The sequence below is a fragment of the Pteronotus mesoamericanus genome, unplaced genomic scaffold (genome assembly GCF_021234165.1).
Source record: "Pteronotus mesoamericanus isolate MK-2021 breed Mesoamerican mustached bat unplaced genomic scaffold, CSHL_Meso_final contig_25, whole genome shotgun sequence".
NCBI lineage: Eukaryota > Metazoa > Chordata > Mammalia > Chiroptera > Mormoopidae > Pteronotus > Pteronotus mesoamericanus.
The window spans coordinates 18411878-18432874 of NW_026555105.1; the positions used below are offsets into that span (position 1 = coordinate 18411878).

At 35.5% G+C, this 20997-nt stretch overlaps 1 protein-coding gene across 2 annotated transcripts in view; it reads right to left on the minus strand.

The window, feature by feature from the left end:
* The window catches only part of ITCH (itchy E3 ubiquitin protein ligase), a 121788-nt gene that overhangs the window by 44558 nt on the left and 56233 nt on the right, over positions 1–20997 (minus strand). Inside the window, exons 4-8 of one of the 2 annotated variants that reach the window (XM_054573867.1) lie at positions 20746–20887; positions 17731–17855; positions 15792–15929; positions 8295–8340; positions 1129–1175 (exon numbers count right to left, since the gene is read on the minus strand). In XM_054573867.1, coding sequence (XP_054429842.1) covers positions 1129–1175; positions 8295–8340; positions 15792–15929; positions 17731–17855; positions 20746–20887 — 498 coding nt within the window. Of the gene's footprint in view, positions 1–1128; positions 1287–8294; positions 8341–15791; positions 15930–17730; positions 17856–20745; positions 20888–20997 lie in introns of both variants that reach the window. The other variant, XM_054573866.1, reaches the window with a different exon arrangement.

The following is a 20997-nucleotide window of genomic DNA, read 5'->3' on the forward strand; positions in this document are numbered from 1 at the left end:
GTGGCTATGCAGGTGGAAATTACTTAAATAAAATAATGAGAAATATAGCCAATGGTCCAACTAAGCAGGCTTGTTCACATTTTTTTCAGTTCTGTCTACCCCATGCCCTGTTATTAATTATAAAGCACAGATTCTGATTTCTGATGCCACAGGAAATAAAAACTTTTAGAATAGATTAAGTGCTGGTATTCCATGATATTTTAAGTTCATTTAATAATTGTCCAGATCCTTAAAATTATCTTTCCTATGAGAGCTTACAGATCAGAGACCAATTTTTGATGTTATAATATGAAAGATCTGATAAACCAATAATATTCTTATAAGTAGTTATTAAGTACACATTACATCTTCAAGAAGTATTTGACAAAAAAATTCATGAAGGAAGTCACCAATATTTTGACAAAGTAGTATTTGATCTTAAAGAATGGGAATATACTGTTAACAAAATTATCTACAAAAAAAGGGGGAAGATGCGTAAACACAAAGTCATTTACTAAAATAATTTGTGAACAGCCAATTTACTTTTCTAGTAATATCTGGTTTAATTATTTTACATTCCCTGTCCACATACTAGCAGAGGAAAATCATAAAAGATTAATGATTTGTTCTGGCTAATCAGGAATAAAATGGATATTCTACCTGTAGATGTTTACATTTTTACTCCATGAAGTATGTTCATTTGTTGTAATAATTTTTGCTTCAAAATCTGAATATCACTTAGCATCACTTGCCACTTATTAATTACCTTTCTAAAGGATATAATGAGACTAAGCAACCAGATCCTTGACTCTATGGCATACTTACACCTACATAGTTATAAACCCTGACAGAAAGATGCAATCTTATCTGTACTGCCTATACTTTATATAATGCACATGTGATTTTTCACTCTGAATTGAGCACGCGCCTCAATAACTTCACCCCTGGATAAAATAACTCAGGGAAAAGGCACATCTTAATTATCTACAGAAAGATCATTCCTGGCCAAAATTTTAAATGTAAGAATACATGTAGACAACCAATCTAAAAGGTGCTCTTGACACTTACCTGAGGATCAATTCCCAACAGAATATTACTTACAATCACAGTGTAAGAGCTATATCCCTACTGTATGGCTGGAATACACACCTGGTCTACGTGGAGTAGGTGGTGGTGGTCGTGAAGGTCTTGGAGGCCTAGAAGGTTTAAAACCACCATTTGAGAGTGATGGAGAATTATTCCCATTGACCCTCCTATTTTCACCAGACCCTGCTTCCTCAGGGTCGTCTGATCCATTTGTGTTCACTCTGGGTAAGAAGAGGGTAAAGAAAAGGGAAATGGGGGAAATGCTCTTTGAATTTAGCAAAAACCAGCACAAAGACCAAAACTGAAAAGTTTTAGGAGTTTGAGAAAAGCTATCTAATTTCTGGCTAGCCTTAAAGATATAAACAGCCCTTGGGTAGGGTCTTATATATAACCCTCAGAGCCCATCCAGAAATAGAATAAGGAATCAGGGCATAGAAACACTTGGGACCATTAAAAACCATTAGGTACGCTGGTTCAGATTTGAAATAAGTATACAGAGGCCCTATATAAGCAGAAACTTAGTCAAATTTTAAAAATCCCAAATGCCTTAGAAAAGGGCACTATTTTATCACAAGCACAGATAACGTCATAATTTTCTTGATTCCCATTGGCTTTTAGATTTGGGAAGACTGTCCCATGTAAGGAGTAAAGAAGTACACTTATTTCCCAGGGTATGCACTCCAATTCAAATGGTATAGAAACTCTTCAAAGTTAATGACATCGATTGCAGGGAAAGATAAAGGGAAAAAGGGAAGAGAACACTAATAGGAAATGTCATTTTGAACTTTACTACTACTGCCAGCTAAATATTGATTCTTTTTCCCAAGGGGAATCTAGTCATGAATTAGAAAGTAGAATGTGAGTGCCCTAGTCAGGTAGCTCAGTTGGTTAGAGTGTAGTCCCAATGCACCATGGTCTCAGATTTCAATCCCCAGTCAAGGCTCATGCAAGAGTCAACCGATGAATACATGGATGGGTGGAGCAACAAATCAATGTTTCTGTACCCCAGCAAAACAAAAAAAAACAACAACAAGAAAACAAAAAAAGGCACACCATGAGTTAGCCAGTTTGCAGATGTCTCAGCTAAGGCTGAGATCTGATATCTACTATTTGATAAGTAACAAACCACTATACAGTATTAATCCACAATCCTAGGCCATGACACAGAACAAGCCTCAACATATTAAAATAGTAAATGTTTTCAAACTATGTTCCCAGAAGTAATTCAGAACCTTTCTTCTTTTTGAAAATTTTTAAAAAATCCTCACCTGAGGTTATGTTTATTGATTTTAGAGAGAAAGGGGGGAGGAGGGAAGGAGAGAGGGAGACAGACAGACGATATGAGAAAGAAACATCAGTTGCCTCCCATATATGCTCCATCCAGGAATGGACTCGACAACCTAGGTATGTGCCCTAACCAGGGACTGAACCCACAACCTTGTGGTATATGGGACGATGCTTCAACCAACTGAATCACCTGGCCGGGGCTAGGGCCTTTCTTATTAAAGTATGGTCTTTGAACCAGAAGCCAAGGGCAAAACACATGAGCCTGTTAGAAATACACAATCTTGGACTCCACTCTCAACCTACTATATCAGAGCCAGCATTTTAACAAGATCTCCAGATGATATGTGTAAATAATAGGGTATTACAAACTACTTTGGGGATTCCTCAAATGCTTATTTTGAATAAAGAGAAAAGCTTAGTAACTGGCATTCAGCACCTGGTTAGTGTTAACTGCCTGAAGGAAGGCCAAGCCACCCCTGGCTTGATTATTCTAACACCTTACTTTCTGCTGCAGTATTTCAAAGTGTTAAATAACCCATCTTTTAGAAGCATTTTTCTCAACTTCTGTGACAATACTTTTCTAATCTTATACTCTAACCTCTAACCATTCCTTCTTCAGTTTGTCCTCTTCCTCCCATTCATTAAATATACGTTCCTAAGGTACTGTCCTTGTCTTCCTTCTCCTTCTCCATGGATTTTCCCCTACCGTCTCAAATTCCATGATTTCAAAGATTATCTCTAAAATGATCCCCAAATCAGAATCTCTAATCTTTGTCTTGTTCCCATACTCTGGTACCAAATAATCAACTAAATGCAGGAGATACTGGTTCTGTAGGTGATACTGCTATCCTCCCAGGCAACCTGACTTTTTTCTCTCCTGTACCTCTTGACACTCACTAGGTCCCACTGATTTTACTTCCACATTCTCTCTATTCTTCTACCACCACTGCTCCAGTTTGAACCCTCAGTGGATTACATAACAGCTTCCCACATAGTTATTCCCACATTCATGCACCACCACATAATCCAAGTTACATACTGCTAGCAAATAATTTTTGCTGTAGAGTTTTGATCATACTGATGTCCTACTCAAATATTTTTAGAGACAGTCCTCTCTACAGAAAAAGATTCTATAAGCTTATACTTGCAAACCAAAATCACCATCTAGCTCCAACCTCTGTAATACTAGAAATAACTAACACTTATTGAGGGCTGAACATTTACATGAAGAAGAAAGGAAAAAAAGCATTCCATTTTAGTCAGCAGTAAAGCATGATAGGTATGAGCTCAGGCTTTGAAGACAGTCTCAGGTTCAACTGTGCCACTTAAACCATAAACTCAGGCAAGTTCTTTTCCCGTTTGGAGCCTCAATTATATCATCACCTATAAAAACGATGCCTATGTACCTCAGAGAAATGTCTATGTCTTCCAGGTCTCAGAAACCTAGAAGACACTGTCCCTCCTATTATTTATGGTAATCTGATTCTTAATTATACTATTAGTTGATTGATACTAGCCTCGAATTCACCAACTGCCATTTCCTACTTTCATTATTCTTTCAGCCGAACACTGACTAAAGATTTCCAACACTCTGCATTCTTCCCCATCTCTGTGATTGTTCTTCTTCCTTCCATCTAGAACTTCTTCCTCTCTCCAATTCCCCCAAGACATGCACACCCAAATAATAACTATGCTCTATGATCTCAGGTCAAATGCTATTTCTTCCATGAAGCTTTTACACATTTTATGCAACTTGAATTTTTAAAAACAATCCTGTGTTATTTTTTAACAAAAATAAAAACAGTTCAAAAAAGAAAAAAGATTAAAACTAGCTCTGAGGTAAAAGTATAGGGATTAAGATGGAGTGACATTTCTGGCACATTCCTCAAGCCTGAATTTTTGAGAAACACTTTGTGAAGCAACTGAATAGATTTTCCACAATAGCTTGTTGTAATCTAAGAAATGTCTTTATCCTGGCCTAGTAGCATCAGCATCACCAGGAAACTTGTGAGAAATGCAAATCTTGAGCTCTACCCCAGAAGTAACAAATCAGGAACTGCAGATAAGATTTAGCAATCTGTGGTTGAACAAGTCCTCCAGAGGACTCTAATGTATGCTAAAGTTTGAAGAACATGCCTATACGAAAATAGGACTATTGGTTTGTTTTAGTTCTTTAACAAATAGATGTGAAACTTAAAGCCTGAAAGGGGATCTTGAAAACCAACAGGGAAACCAATACACTAAACGGAATTGTCAGTGTGAACTCAACAAACTATTGTCTTTTAAAGCAGTTAACTATTTGCTGTGGCTGATGTGGCTCAGTTGTATCATCATCTTATAAATCGAAAGATGACAGGTTCAATTCCTGGTCAGGGTACATGCCTGGACTGAGGGTTCAGTCCCTGGTCAGGCACGTATGGGGGGTCTCTTAGAGATGTTTCTCGTATCTCTCCCTCTCTCTCCCTCCAAGATCAATTAATGTATCCTTGGGCGAAAATTTAAAAAAAGAAAAAGCAGCCCTGGCTGGTATAGCTCAGTGGGTTGAGCACCAGCCTGAAAACCAAAAGGCTGCCGGTTGAATTCCCAGCCAGGATACATGCCTGGGTTTCAGGCCAGGTCCCCATAAGGGGTGTGTGAGAGGTAACCACACATTGATGTTTCTCTCCTTCCCTCTCCTCTCTAAAATAAATAAAATGTTTAAAAAAAAAAGATAAAAGCAATTAGTTACTAATTATGTGCTACTGTAGCTTTGTTCCTTTGTTCCACAATCTTACAAACCTCTGCTTATTTCATCATACATAATATATCTGACCTATACATAAGATGGGTAGGATAAATAACCCTGGAGAACCAACATGCTAATACAATAAGCTCATAAGAAATACACAAATCAAGAAGTAATAGTCAAGAAGGCACATCTATCTAACAACAAAATCTTGAACATCAGAGACCAATCATCTTGATACTTTATAAAAATCACAGAAGACAGCACTAAGAAATATAAAATATCCAAACATGCATGGGGGAAAGCAGACTAACAAAACTACATTCACGATACAAGGAGGGCCCCAACACCCCCACCCCTGGGATTATCTTCTGGAGGATGCACAGGCTTCCCCGGCTAGATGAGTGATCTAGGAACCCATCTGTAACAGTATACCAGCTGGCGTTGTTCTGAGAGGCTGCTTTTTGCCTCAGTGACTTTTTAAAAAAGTTCTAAACACTCTTTCATCGTGTTTGCCCATTTCATGATGGGTGATTTACGGGCTCACCTACCCACACTTAGCTAAGTATTCAGCAGTTTTTGACCAAAAGCAGCATGACATCCTCATGCCCCACCCTCCCTATTCACCAGATCTTGCCCCAAGCAACTTTTTTTATTTGTTTCCCCTGAGGAAGAAAGTCCTCAATGGGAAACCTTGTGCTATTGTGGAAGAGCTGAAACAAAAAAATGGCAGAAGCACTAAAAGGCAACAAAGTTGACAAGTTCAGAAACTGTTTTGAGCAATGGAAAAAACATCTCGATAGGTATACTGCATCAAGTGGAGAGTACTCTGAAGGTGACTGAAGTTTAAACATGCAAGAATAAAATACACAATTTTTTAATAAACAAATTCAGGGTTTTTTTGGGTGCCCCATTGTACACCCAGTGCTTGAAGTAGGACAAAAAGGTAAAATAACACAAAGTTGTTCAGTAAACTTCTTAAATGATAGCCAGGGCAGGGGAGGAGTGGAAGCCATTAATCACTGAATATATATTGTCCTGCTTTTTAGTCATACAGTTATGAAGTCTGCAAATAAAAGCAAAGGGGAAAAGCCAGTCATGGTCATAATTATTGTGTAGCAACATTTATACAGCATTTTGACAGGTTACAAAATGCTTTTCAAATCAATTATCTCAGAAATATGCTCTCTGAAACAAAAGCTAATGCAAAGGAATTCGTGCTTAACATGCTCAGCTCTGGCCAGGTGGCTCAGTTGGTTGGAGCATCATCCCACGCACCAAAAGGTTTTGGATTCCATCCCAGGTCACGGCACACACCTACGGTATAGATTCAATCCCTGGTTGGGGTGCATATGGGAGGCAACAGATCAATATTTCTCTCCTTCTCCCTTCCTCTCTAAGGTCAATTGCAATTTGAATATGTCCTCGAGTGAGGATTAAAAAAAAAAAAAAAAAAAAAAAACATACTCAAAGACTAGTCTAGCAGTCTTAGAAACCCAGAAGACACTGTTACTCAGATTACTTATGACAATGATTCACTTGGGATGATGTGGCAGGAGTGTCCAACCCACAGGCCCAGGATGGCCATAAATGCAGCCCAACACAAAATCATAAATTAACTTAAAAATAGTATGAGATTTTTTTGTTGTTTTCGTTAGTGTTTGTGTATTTAATGTATTGCCCAAGATAACTCTTCTCCTTCCAGTGTGGCCCAGAGATGCCAAAAGGCTGGACACTCTGAAACATTGATTAAATAAATGGCATGAAGTTAGACGTACAGCAATGCCTTCACAAGAAATATACAGATGTCTAGAGTGATTTCATAAAAGTACTGTAAGAAAAAGATTTGCAAGAAAGAAACAACAGAGTGGCATAACAGAATCTTTCAATGGGCATACAAAATTCTGTCACATTATCACTTATTAATGGAAAAATACAGGTTTATTACACAAAAGAGGAATTATTTAGCCAAAGCAAACTGAAATAGTAAAACATTTTTAGGGGAATAACTTCAGGAATTCAAGAAATCTTCCATTAAACATAAAACTAAAAAGAGGCACGAGAGGCATAAGTTGTTTTCCCACCAGTCCACAGAAACATTTATGTAATTTTAAAAACCATTTCGCCCTGGCTGGTGTGGCTCAGTTGGTTGGAGCACTGTCCGGTAAACCAAAAGGTCAAGGATTCAATTTCTGGTCAGGGTGCATGTCTAGGTTGTGGGCTCAGTCCCTGGTAGGAGCAAGGCAAGCAATCAATGTTTCTCTCCCTTTCTCTCTTCCTTCCCTCCCCTTTCTCTCTCCCTCAAAACACACACACACACACACACACACACCCCACCACCACCTCCACCACCGCTGCCCCCCCCCGTCCCTTGCTGTTTTAATCCCAGTGACAAAGAAAATAGGTTTTTTCCCTCTGGCCAAGAAGCTGTTACCCCTTATTACTCTACCCTTCTTGTGAGATTAGTATAGGACATGATTCTTTGTTACAGGGCTGACTTGGTGAAGGAAGAGCTGCATATGGTAAAACACAACAGCTTTATAAACTGATTTTCCTAAAGACTTTTTAAAAAAGATTTATTTAGAGAGAGAAGGGAGTGGGAAAGAGAAGGAGAGAAACACCGATGTGTGAGAGATACATCGATTGGGCTCCCCTTGCATGTCCCCAACTGGGGGTCTGACCCATAACCCAGGCATGTGCCCTGACCAGGAATCGAACTGGCAACCTTTTGGTTTGGAGGCCGGCATTCAATCCACTGAGCCACACCAGCCAGGGCCCTAAAAATCTTAATGAGTTGTCATTTAAAACTTTTTATTATGAAATTTTTATACATTACAAAAGTAAATAGACAAGTACAATATTTCCCATATCCCTATCAACTCAGCTTCAACTACCCTCATTTTGTTCTACTTGCTCCACCTTGCAGTATCTGATGCTATAACAACTCATCTTTCTAGATATTTTCCTTTATGTTCTGTGACACTGCTTTGCCGGTTCTCCTCATCCTCCTCTGACTACTGCTTCTGTGGTTCATCTTCCTATGGCTAAAAGTCCTGAAACTTTTATAAATACTACCTTTCTTACCTTGAGCCCTGATTTTTTTTTGAAACATTTATTCTTATATCAATGTGAACTTGAAGTTTTGAGTAAAGTAAATATTTATACATTTTCCCTGTCTCTTTTCTGCTTTCTTGATGAGCAATAAGTAAACGCTTACCTTGTTTCATCCTTGGGTCTGGAGCCATCATCATTCTGAGAAGCACCTTTAACATCAATAAAATTTAGATGGAAAATGAGTTTCAGAAGTAGTTTTCATGGTTTTTCTAAGCATGCTATGTAAGCAAAGCCTTTTATTAAATCGTTCTAGTGAAGAAGAAACCAGAACTTAAATTCCAATATGACATTTGAAAGGAAAACGTGATAAATGTTCATATGGTTGAAATAAAAGTTTTACCAACACTTTTCACAAATGATTATGTGTAAGAGATATTAATTAGTCAAGGTATGTAACTCCTGGGCTACTTCTGCCTTTCCTGAAATATATATTTGCTTGACTCTAATATAAATCTAATTATTCTAGCCATTTTTGTAGTCCAAATACCTTTCAAAAAAAGTGCTGATCACCAGCAGAATGATTAATAAAACAGATTCTGAAAACAGAAAACCAGTAACATCTCTCTTATACTAGGGCCTGGAAAACAGCTTCAAGAATGGAAAAGGCACAGTGAGTCTTAAAGCAACCAAAAGGAATGCCACAATATTAATACTTTCTTCAAATTTTATCCATGGGTAATATCCCTAGAATTCGGGAAGGGCCTGTATACTACAAAACATTAGGAGGAGGCGGCCAGAGATGGGCACATTGCCACAGAAACAGAGAAGGAAAAACTATAAAATGCAGAAATAAGAACTCAAATTTAATAGTCTAGGTCCATTTAAAGAACAGCCCCTTATAAAAAGTCATAATTTCAAAAAGTGAAATCATTACTATATTACTTGAAAGCATAATTAATAGGTTAACTCCTTAAAGAGATGCTGAGTCGCCACTATACTATACTGTACAGCGAGGTTGGCAAATATCTCATCTAGTCTAGAAATATTACATTTAAAAAAAAAATGGTAGAGGTGAACAGAGAAAATACGGTATATTTACGCAATGGAAAACTATTTAGTAATAAAAAGGAGTAAACTAATGAAACATGCTATCATGGATAAACCTAAAAAACATTATGCTAAGTGAAAGAAACCTGACACAAAAAACCACATGTTGTATGATTCCATTTATATAACACGTCTAGAAAACACAAAATTTTAAAGACAAAATACATGAGTGGTTGCCTGGAGTTCAAGGTGAGAACAGAATTTCCTATAAATAGTCAAGAAAGATCTTACTGAAGAGATGAAAATGTTCTAAATTCAATTTGCAGTTAATGGTTGGATTACTCAGTTAAATTACTAAAAACCATTAAATTGTATACTTGAAATGGGTGAATTTTTGAAATATAAAATACATCTCAATAAAACTGTTAAAATAGTTTTTAAAAACATGACACAATGAAGAAAAGGATACAATTTGGTCCTATAAGAATTATTTTTATATGGAATATATTCCCCTAAAATAGCTGATAAATAAAACATAAATGAAATCACAAACCAAAATATTGACCATAAGTTACTAAAATAGGTCAATTAGTAGCCTACTTTTCTCAAAAATTAAGAAAACTATTTTGAATAATCCATTTAAATCTAACAGTAACTGCTACTTCTAAACTTTCTCACTTACTATAGTGAAGCATAGTATTTAATCACATGGACTCTGCGGCAAGACTGCCTATGTCTGTATCCTAGTTTCCTCATGCACTAACTTCATGACTTTAGAAAGTACACTTGGCTTTCTTGTGTCTCTTAACTTATGCACAAAATGGGGGCAATAATGGCACCTACTTCATAGAACAGTTGTAAGAATTAAACACATAAATATGTAGAACACTGGCAAACAAATAAACACTCCATAAATATTTGTTATTATAATATTTCTCACAAGTTACATTTCATCAGCAGTTTAAACAAGGGCCATTTATGTTCAATCTTTTATTTCACTTCAATATGAAGCCATCACTACGATTTACAGCATGTTTATTTAGATCTAGTCCTATGCTTTCATCCAGAGAACAGTTTAAAAACACACATGCACGTATAAAATACCTGACACTTATACAAAGAATATCTGAGAGAACAACGCCTGTACTAAAAGTTTGCATTTTATTGCTCTTTAAAGTATTCCCAATCAAAATTTCCTCAAGAAAAACTGATCGGATTTCTAAATGCACACATTTTACCCACAGGACACTGGAAAATCCACCAAGATCTCTTCTATTCAATGAGCTACTACTACTCAAAAAGGCTCTCGGGCCACAAAGTAACTAGCTTTTAGATGAAGTAATTTAACACAGTGTTCTTATTTCCTGGGTACCTAGCAATCTCAAAAGAAAAACAAAAAAGTGAATTGATACTAGAGCAGGACCAGGGTGCACTAAGCAAATGTGAAAGAAAGGGGTGCTTTGAGTCTGAGGGCTATTATCAGCTCTGAGATGGATCAGGAAGGAGAGCTTGGATTAGCAGCAAAGTGAGGGGCCTGAACCACAGACAGTCACATTAGGCTAGGGATCCTGGAAAGGAGCTGAAGTTTTCCCAGGGAGATGGCAAACCCTGGCACTAGCAGATGCAAAAGAAATTTTCTCTGGAGCAAAGAATCCCCAATTGAGGCCCTTAAGATTCCCACACACTAAGATTAAATAAAAACTGGCAATCAAAGAGCAACAAACACATAAGAAAACAAGCCTAAGAGACATGTAACATTTGTATCTCCAAAGATTTCTAATACTTGAATTTTCAAATAGAGAACATTAAAAAAAAACAAACCCCTATATAGCAAAACAAAATTATCAAGAAACTGTCAAAAACAAGTATGAGCAAATCCACTCCTAGGTATATACCCAAGAGAAATGAAAACATGCACAAAGAATCTTGTACACAAATGATTATGGCAGAATCACTTATAAGTCCTTAGTAGACAAAAAAATGGAAATGAGACAAATGTCCATCAGTGGATGAATCAATGAATAAATTGTGACATACAAACATGCACACACATACACAGGAATACTATTTCACTACACAAAGGAAGTGTACTGATATATGCTTCGATTTGGATAAAGTTCAAAAACAACATGCTAAGTAAAGGAATCCAGACACAAAAGGTCAGATACTATATGGCTCCATGTTTATGATATATCCAGACTAGGCAAACCCACACAGACAAAAAGCAGATTAGTGATTACCAGGGGGTGGAGGAGAGGAGGGAATAGGGAGTAGTCTCTTTTTTTTCCTGCGGTGATGAAAAAGTTTTGAAATTAAAGGTGGTGAATATACATTATTGTTAATACACTAAATGCTGCTGAAATGTTCACATTATAAGGCTCATTGTATAATATATAAATTTCACCTTAATTAAAAGAATCACAACAAAAAAAGTATATTTGAAGAAACAATGCTATAAAGCTGAAAATACACGTATCATCATATCCCAACAATTTCAGTCCCAAATATATATATATCCTACATAGACCCTTCAACCTGTGTATCAGAAGACACAGAAATATACAATATAAATGCAAAATTGTCCAATATATCACTATATGTTCATAAGGCAAAAAACTACGAACAATCCAACTATTCTTTGACACAAAAAAATGGGTAATTATGGTATATTCACCCAACAGATTCATATACAGCAGTGAAAAGTTACATATACAATAATATGGATATATCATAAAAGGGAGCATCGATATTTTTTCATAGAGCTCAAGAAATACACTGTTTAGGGTCACATACGTGATTAAAAAGTTTTAAAGCAAGGAAATGATAAATTCAAAATTCAGAGTAGTGATTATCTTCGGGGAAATAAAGGAATGATAGAGGGAGGAAATTACAGGTGGATATAATAATGTTAATGTTCTAATTCTTAAGCTATGTGGTAGTTCATGGTGGTCATTTTATTATGCTGGTTTATATCTTAAACATATTAAGTACAAAAATATCTGCTGTATTTTAAATATGAGAACATAAATCAAAGCCCTTTCTAAATTGCAAAACTGAATGAACACGGTATTGTTAAAACCAACAACCACCTTATTATAGCCTTAATATTTGGATTTTTAAAGTAGCACTGATAAAGTAAGGTAAAATAATAAAAGTGTGGAAGGGACAGTTTACTGGCTTTTGGGGAAAGTAAGTTAATATTATGGGCCTACTGGTTCAAATGTAAGTCAAATTTTAAAAATACCACTATAGAAGAGTTTCTCTTTATGAAACAATTAGCTGGGGCCCTGGCCCGTAACTCAGTCGATTTAGAGCGTCTTCTCAATACACCAAAGTTTCAGGTTTGATCTCTGATGATGACAACCAATGAATGCATAAATAAGTGGAACACCAAACTGATGTCTGTCTATCTGTCTCTTAAATCAATAAAAACAATTAGCTGGTACCCAGACTCAGTTGAGATCTGATAATTTCAAGTAATATTTAGTGAGTCAAAAAATCTAGGCTAGTTTCTTAGATTTTATTATACTGGTAAAAAAATTACAGATATATTCACACATGAAAATGGTTAGTTAGCCAAAAATTAATGCAAGAAAGAATGAAATAAAGTCAAACTGAAATGGAACATACACAACAGGAACCAGAGGTCATATATGCCAAGACATATCCCTAAAATAATTTTAGATACATTTCCAGAGTATACATGGTATAGAACATAGATCTTCACAAGAATATGTTCCTATTTTATAATAATAAATTTAAAAGTAAAATTTCTCTTTAGGAAAACTAATGTCTTTGACAATAATAATTTTCGGTGTTTCTTGCTGGATGTCATATTTGTGAAGACAGGTATTAAACTAATGATCCACTACCACCCTCTCCAAAACTAAAAATAAATGAATGGGAAGTTGTTGTAGATATGAACTGTCCATACTCAGTTTGTTAAGTTAATTTATTGATATATCTGAGGGCTTCAGCAGTGAGTCTACCAACTTGCTATTTAATAAAGGCTTCTTCCCAGAGACTTACAAAAGCAGATTAACTCTACACTTAAGTAGAGGAAAACATCTGAGCAAATTATGTAGTGACTTTCTAAATCAGCAAAATAAGAAAGAGCATCAGAACGTTACAACTGAGACTCTCCGCTGAATGTTAAATTTGTTCCCTGAGTGAGGGTCAGGGTAGGGGAGGTGAGGACATACAGTTCTCTGGTTTTTAAATAAAGTTTGAAGAAAAGTGGGAAGAATAAACAAAAATGCTGAGTAAATTTTGTTTCACTTGGAAAAGGTTTAGTTATATAACTGCCATTTTTAGAAAATTTATCCACTGAAAAGAATGAACCAAAAATCCGTAAGTACCAAAAGACATAATATTGTCTCACTGGGAAAATCCAGTGTTCACAGTCTATCCAAATATACTGCAAGCTATATTATTTGGTTATTTTTCATACCAAAATTCAGACAATAGTTCTTTTTATAAAGATTACTTAATTAACCAAAAATATCAAAGTCTACAAGAATAGATTTTATTATAAGAACCAACCAAGTGCAGTTCCCACCACACTGCTTATAGGCTGAACTGGGTTTTGTCTGCTCACAACTAACTCGTGATGTAATTTAAAGTTGCTGGGTTTTAAGTGGGGAGGGGGGGAGGGGGAAAGCAGGGGGAGGGGGAAAGGGGAAGGAAGGGGGAAGGGGGAAGGAAGGGGGAAGGGGGAAGGAAGGGGAAGGGGGAAGGAAGGGGGAAGGGGAAGGAAGGGGGAAGGGGGAAGGAAGGGGAAGGGGGAAGGAAGGGGGAAGGGGGAAGGGGGAAGGGGGAAGGAAGAAGGAAGGGGGAAGGGGGAAGGGGGAAGGAAGGGGGAAGAGGGAAGAGGGGAAGAGGAACGGGGAAGGGGGAAGGGAAGATAATGCTTTACAAGGCTGTGATGGTTAAACGAGCATACATATAAACACCCAACACTGGGCCTGGCACATGGTAAGCATTAAAAAAAAAAAAAGAAAAAAGAAGTAGCTATTGTATCTGGCAACTCTAATCCTAAAATCCACTGTGACTTTCCAGTTAAAACCTTTTTACTTCAAGGAATCATGTTAAATTCTGCCAACTATTTTCCTACTTGAGCAGAAAACATATGACATAGATGACATAGAAATGTCCACTTCTGTAGAACATAAACAATAACGTTATAAATATAAATAAGCAGCTTAGATCCTACTCTGAAATATGAAGACTGACATATCTTACTTTTGTTAATTGTTACTATTCTGCATTAATAATAGTTTCCAAATTTTAGGGGAAACAACTTAAAAACTGAGGTTTAGAGCAGTTTAACAATGTAATTTAACCTGTGTATTCTAGAACTCCACTTTATAGAAAAATGTAACTACCATAGAGTTCCCATAAATTGCTGTCAAGTAAAATGAACGTATCAACTGTGAAGCAGTATGACCATTTCAGAAACATCTCTTCACTCTCATTTACCCCAAAGAACCAATCTGGAAGATACACCAGCACTATCTGGAAGGTCCTGCTATTAAAAAAGGTCCTAAGTTAAAGAAGTAGGAAGTCTTCCAAAGCAGAAACAGGAGAATAAGAGCACCTAACAACTGCAAAATGTTTCATAATGCAGTTTCTAAGTAAACAAAAAGATCTTTTATCAGGCTAATCAAGGAAATCATAAATCTGTTCTCTCTGCTGTGGCCTCTAAAATCAATGTTTCAAGTGAAAATACAGTTAACACATGAAAAGTGATGGAAATATCTAAAGAGAATCCACTAGGAAGTAGTTTTATTAAGCATGAGAGCTCATCCAGCACAATTTGGGTGCCATCAAACTTCTTTCAGTTTAAAGCTCCCTTTATAGTCCAATGTTCATTCCCTTTAACAAATACCAGTAAATCATAAATTCTAAGATATGTCAGCATACCTATAATGAATTGACTTTGTCATTATTATAACACAAAAATATCTCTGTAAATTTAACCTACAGAAATAGAAGACAAGTAGCAAATAAATTTAAGCTTGTATTGGCTGTCTGGTACCAAGAAGGATTTTGAATCAAATTTAATCTCGACCACACTGCTACAGACAGAAAACTATGTCTGCCACATGCCACATTAACTGCCATTGTCGGCCTAGAGAATAAATACTTTATAAATCAATTCATTACCCATAGGACCAACTGTGGTTCAACTTTTATTTGGCTAGCCTTTCAACTTAGAGAAAAATGAAAAATGTTGTATTCACAGAACAGAGCACTAAAAGGAAAATGTTTAAAATTATCAATTTCTCTTTTTAAAAGGAAATTATTTAAGGTGAAAAAAATAGTAAAAATTACGTATAGTATACTAGAGTGGCTAATGTAAGAAGGATCATTAAAGACGCTATACAAAAAATAATTATGTACATCCTGGCTCTTGTGGCTCAGTGGGCCTATGAAACAAATGGTCACTGGTTCAATTCCAGGTCAGGGCACATGCCTGGATTGCAGGCCACATCCCCAGTTGGGGGTGTGCAAGAGGCAACTGATTGATATTTCTCTGCCTCTCTTTCTTCTCCCTTCCCCTCTCTCTAAAAATAATTTTTTTTCTTTAAAAAAAAAAAAGGTAATTACTTACTTTCTGAACATGTAGTTTCACCATTGGTAACAACTTCAGACTCTAATTGCAGCCCGTCAAGACACACTGACAAGTCTCCTATTGTTTCTGTTGGCTCTCTGTCTCCTACAAGCTGTAAAGTCACAACTACTTCCTCAACTGGAAGAGAATAAATTATAGAACAAATGGTCATTATTTTTTCTTTAAATCATATTAACTGTTAAAAAACTGTCATAAAAGTCTACATAATGGTCACTTATTTTTAAGTCATCCTAACTGTTAAAAAACAATGGGAGAAAAGCAATACATTTGTCTTAATATCTTCACCCAAGGTTTCTGGGCTTATGACAAAACATTGTAAAAGTATAAGAGAATTTGGTGATATTTAATATTCATAATGTAAAATGCTAAATAGCTCAATCATCTCATTTATTATACAAAGGAGGACCCAAAAACCTGGAATTTATTTACAAAAAATCATGTATTTATTCTTACATGTTTAAACTTCAGTCACCTTTAAACTACTCTCCATTTGATGCAACATACCTATCGAGACTTTTTTCTGCTGCTCAAAACGGTTTTTGCATGTGTATATTTTGATGCCTTTTAGTACTTCTGCTGTTTTTTTATTTCGCCTCCTCCACATGAGCAAAATGTTTCCCACTGAGGACTTTCCTCATCCCAGGGAACAACAACAATAAAAAGTTGCTCTGGGCAAGATGCGTAAATCACCCATGATGAAAGCACTGAAGCCAAAAGCAGCCTCTCACAATAATGCCAGCTGGTACACTGATACAGATGGGTTCTTAGAACACTGACCTAATGAGGAAAGCCTTTACTACAAAGGGCCTACCCTCCAGAAGATTTGAGTATTATATTATGAAACCTCAGGTTTCACACTGCTGGGTTATTTGGGGGGTGGCCCCTTGTATAAATTCCATCCTTGTATAAAATGAGCCAGCAGGACAATCAAGATTATTCAGCAATATGCCTGAATAATACTAGCTGAAAATTTATCACTTAACAATGGATTGCCACTGGTTGATGTGGCTCAGTGGACTGAGCGCCAGCCTGCAAACTGAAAGATATTTCGTTCAATTCCCACACAGGGCACATGCCTGAGTTACAGGCCAGATCTCCAGTTGGGAGTGTGAGAGAGGCAACGAATCAATGTATCTCTCGCACAATGCTGTTTCTTTCCCTCTTTTCTTTCCTCCCTTCCCTTCTCTCTAAAAGTAAATAAATAAAATATTTAAAAAAAAACAAACAAAACAACCCAGAATGGATTATATCTCTCAAGTTCTAAATGAGAAAGAAAATTCTTACATGTTTTAGTCAAGGGGTTGAAAACATCTGTTTTAAAAATCATAATATATTAGTCATAATATATTAAACAAAAACAAGCATGTTTCAAGTTTTTATATATCTCTATTTTACATTTACAAAGTAGGTTCCCAGTTGTAAGTTTTTAGAACAGAGTTTATTCTTGTATCATTATTTAATATTTTATTATTTGCCATATGAACAACTGTAAACCCACTTTCCTTCACCCTGCATAAATTTTAAAAAAAAATTGAAAATGAGGGAGTTTTTAAAATTAGCATTTGGAAAAGGAAGTCTGTCAAAATATTAATTATATTTGTCTTAATGAAATGGGATTTTCCCCTCCTCATCTCTGCTCTTTATTTTAGTTTTCTATAATTAAGTATGTAGTATTTGAATAAATATCTATTTACTAATTTACTATTTAATATTTATTTAAAATATTGGGTCCAAAATGAACGGCCAAACCAAGGTTACTCAAAATGCTTTAAATAGTTCAAGATTCTTCTCCCTGTTAATATATAACCAAGTAAGCTCAAAAACAAACAGTAAACGTAATCATTCTATATGTTTGGCACATGAATTTCCTGCAGGGGGAAAAAACTGAGCATAATTTCTATTACTTTTACATACATACGTTTCATATTGTTTGACTTTAACGTTTCATAGATATCTAATGCAGCAGTTCCCAACAAAACATCAGATTTCAGTGTTTGGTGACTCCATACACGAAAATGTAATTTACTCACAGGGGTGACAATACTGAAAATGAAGAAAGGTGAAAAAATTTTTTTCATTAAATATCACAATGGGATACTACATAAATAACTTATTACTACATTAAATTAAACTTTAATGTATAAAATCTTACTGCACAACTCATAGTTTACTGGTCAACTAATATTGCCTATATTCTACAATATTATGAAAAACATCTGAATGCTACAATGCTGGAAAGATCATTTTCCCTTGTGACTGAACTGTAGGGGCAACTTCATCCATGTACCATCAACCAAAGTGAAACTGCTTATTGTTCAACAAACCACTGGGAACACTATATAGTGCTATAAAGAAGTGAATTTATAGATTAAATCCTTATTTTATGTAACATAGTATGCTGAGCTGGAGGTTACTTCATTTGATTTTCAAAACAACCCTATGAGATGGGACTTGTCACCCCCATCTTCAGATACAGAAACTGATACTCAGACTGGTTAAGCAAACTGCCCAATGTTACAGTTAGTGGCAGACTATATAATCTGAACAAAGGTCTATCATTAAAATTTATGTTAAAATGTTACTCAGTCAGCTACATAATGATTTGAGTATTATGTTATGAAACCTCAAGTTTCACACTGCTAGAGGCAAGTGTCCAGGACAACTGTCAAATATTGCTTTACTCATACCATGGTAAATGCCAATAAAAAACACTATCTGTAATGGTAATTTCCAAAGCAAACTTTGGGAAATTTGTACTAGCAATAAATTGTATTCAAGCTATTTTAGAGTCATCAAATAGAAAAACAGGAACTCTATATAAATCTACCACAGTCCTATGGTTCAGTGCTATAAAGGCAAATTCTTGAAACTTTCAATTTCTCTATACCCCATTCTCTCTAAAATGTGATCCAATATGGGGTGACAAATAAACACTTTCCTTCTTTTAAGTCCACCTATGCCTATAACCCTGTCATCATATTTTCACCATCATTTTAATAGTAACAGGTATTTTAAACAAACTAAAAAATTTTCACTTTCACATTGCCTCTCCTTTTTTTTTGGTGGTGGTGGAGGGAGTACAATGTATTCATTCTCTTCAAAATTCTCAAATGTTATTTTCAGTAATATAGAGTAAGGAAACATTTCTCTATTAGTCATCTGGGAAATCATTAAGGAGATGGAATAAAAAAGCTGATAAATTTAATTTGAGAGAGGACAGAATATACTGTCACAGATGGTCTCATCTAAATTATTTTAATTCAACTCTAGACAGAAGTCTGGGAAGTCTGCTATACAGCAATGGAAGTCGTGTTAAAATCACAGGCCAACCTGCTGCAAATTAAAAATTCAGGAGAAGAATGTGAACTGTCTTCCCCCAAACATCTGGACTCAATAACAGCACTACCATAAGGGGCTACAAGGAGAGTTTCTTTTTTCTTAACTTTTCAACCACTAAGAAATTCATGTCATTACAGGCTTAAGAGTCTCAAAGTGAATATCTAGTGAGCACAGATAGCAGCTGATAGAAAGCCGATGAGCACTCAATCTGCTATTCTGCTGAACATCTCTAGTCATGGTGGCTGTGACGTTTTAAAGATTTCATTTGATTTTTTTGAATTACTTATTCATATATTGTTTAATTTAGATTTAATCTCTAATGAGCCACTAGTTAAAAACAAAGCCTAAGAAAATTAATGTTGAAATGAATACAGATGAGGAACATTAGAATACTTCTGCAAATAGGCCTCAAAATGATCTTCAGGAAATTCTTGCATTTTACTCATTTACTCAAAATCATCAGGAAGTACATTAAGCTGCCTCAGACCTTCAAAAATCCATGTTAAAGAGTAATATAGGTCTCTCCAATTTGTTTTGTCATTTATTAGGAATAAATGCTACTCACATAAGCATGTACCATGTGAAGAAAAGAGCTTATAATTTCAAATGTCTCATCTGACCACTTAGAAGTAACTTCTTTTTTTTTTAATTAGTGTTTTATTTATCTGAGGGGGGAAAAAATGCAAGAACTCCAAATGTTAGGTAATGAAAGCAATTTGTGTATATTTGATGTGACAACTAGTTCACTTGGTCCCCAAACCAAATATGTGCTATTATTTTAAAATTCATTTGTTAATAAGTCATGTTTTTTCTTTCATTTTAATAAAAATTAAAATTCACCTGTAATTTCCTACAATGAGTACTCAATACCAACATTTGGGGCCTTGTCAATGAGTGCTAAAATTGAGCTATATCCTACTTTTATGAATCCATACTGGAGAGAACGCCAACATATAGACATATGTACATGGATATATGTTTTAATAATGTCTAAACGCACATTAGAAACCAACTGATCAATAGGGAACTGGTAAAATAAGAGATAGTCCATCCATATTAAGGAATATTATGTAGCTATATAAGAGAAATCAAACCTGTATGTACTCAGATAACCATGTTATATATGTGAGGTATAAAAACAGAATTGTAGAATAAAATACATATTGTAATTTATTTTTAAAGGAAGAAAATCCCTGTGTAGGTTCTGTGTGGACATTATGATTAAGGAACAAAAACAAAAACCAAATTATTTTAAAAAATTAAAAATTAAACTGAGTTATTCATGGCCCTCTATTTCCTAGGTTAAGGAAAAAGGTACTAAGAACGGTCCATGACCATGGACTCTCCCACCTGTTGTCCAGGGGCAATAATGATATCATCTTCAACTAAACTGGAGAAAGTAAAAAAATAGGAGAGACCAGAAAAACAGAAATATCTGAAGAGAAACAAAAAGAGGGCTAGAGGAAGAAGTTCTAAGACGGGAAAAAGATGAGAGAAGGAAGAAGCATGGAAAACAAGTGAGGAACTTTTTTGAAGCTACGTTTCTGCTCACATACTAAACAAAATATACTGTAGAAAATACTTTCAAACCTACACTGTAAGGGGCTGCTTCCATTTGGGGCTGCTCGTATTGTTACATTTTTCTGTCTTCTTTGACTGTCCATCTACTGTGACTTCCACATAAGGACTTGGTCCAAACCAATTCTTTTTATTTTCTTTAAGTTTTGCTGAAATGACTAAAAGAAAAAGAAAAATAGTTCAATATTTGAGATGTTAGTTCATCTTCAAATCACTTTAACTTCATAAAGGGTATATAAAACATTATTATTTTTACTCAGAGAAGCAG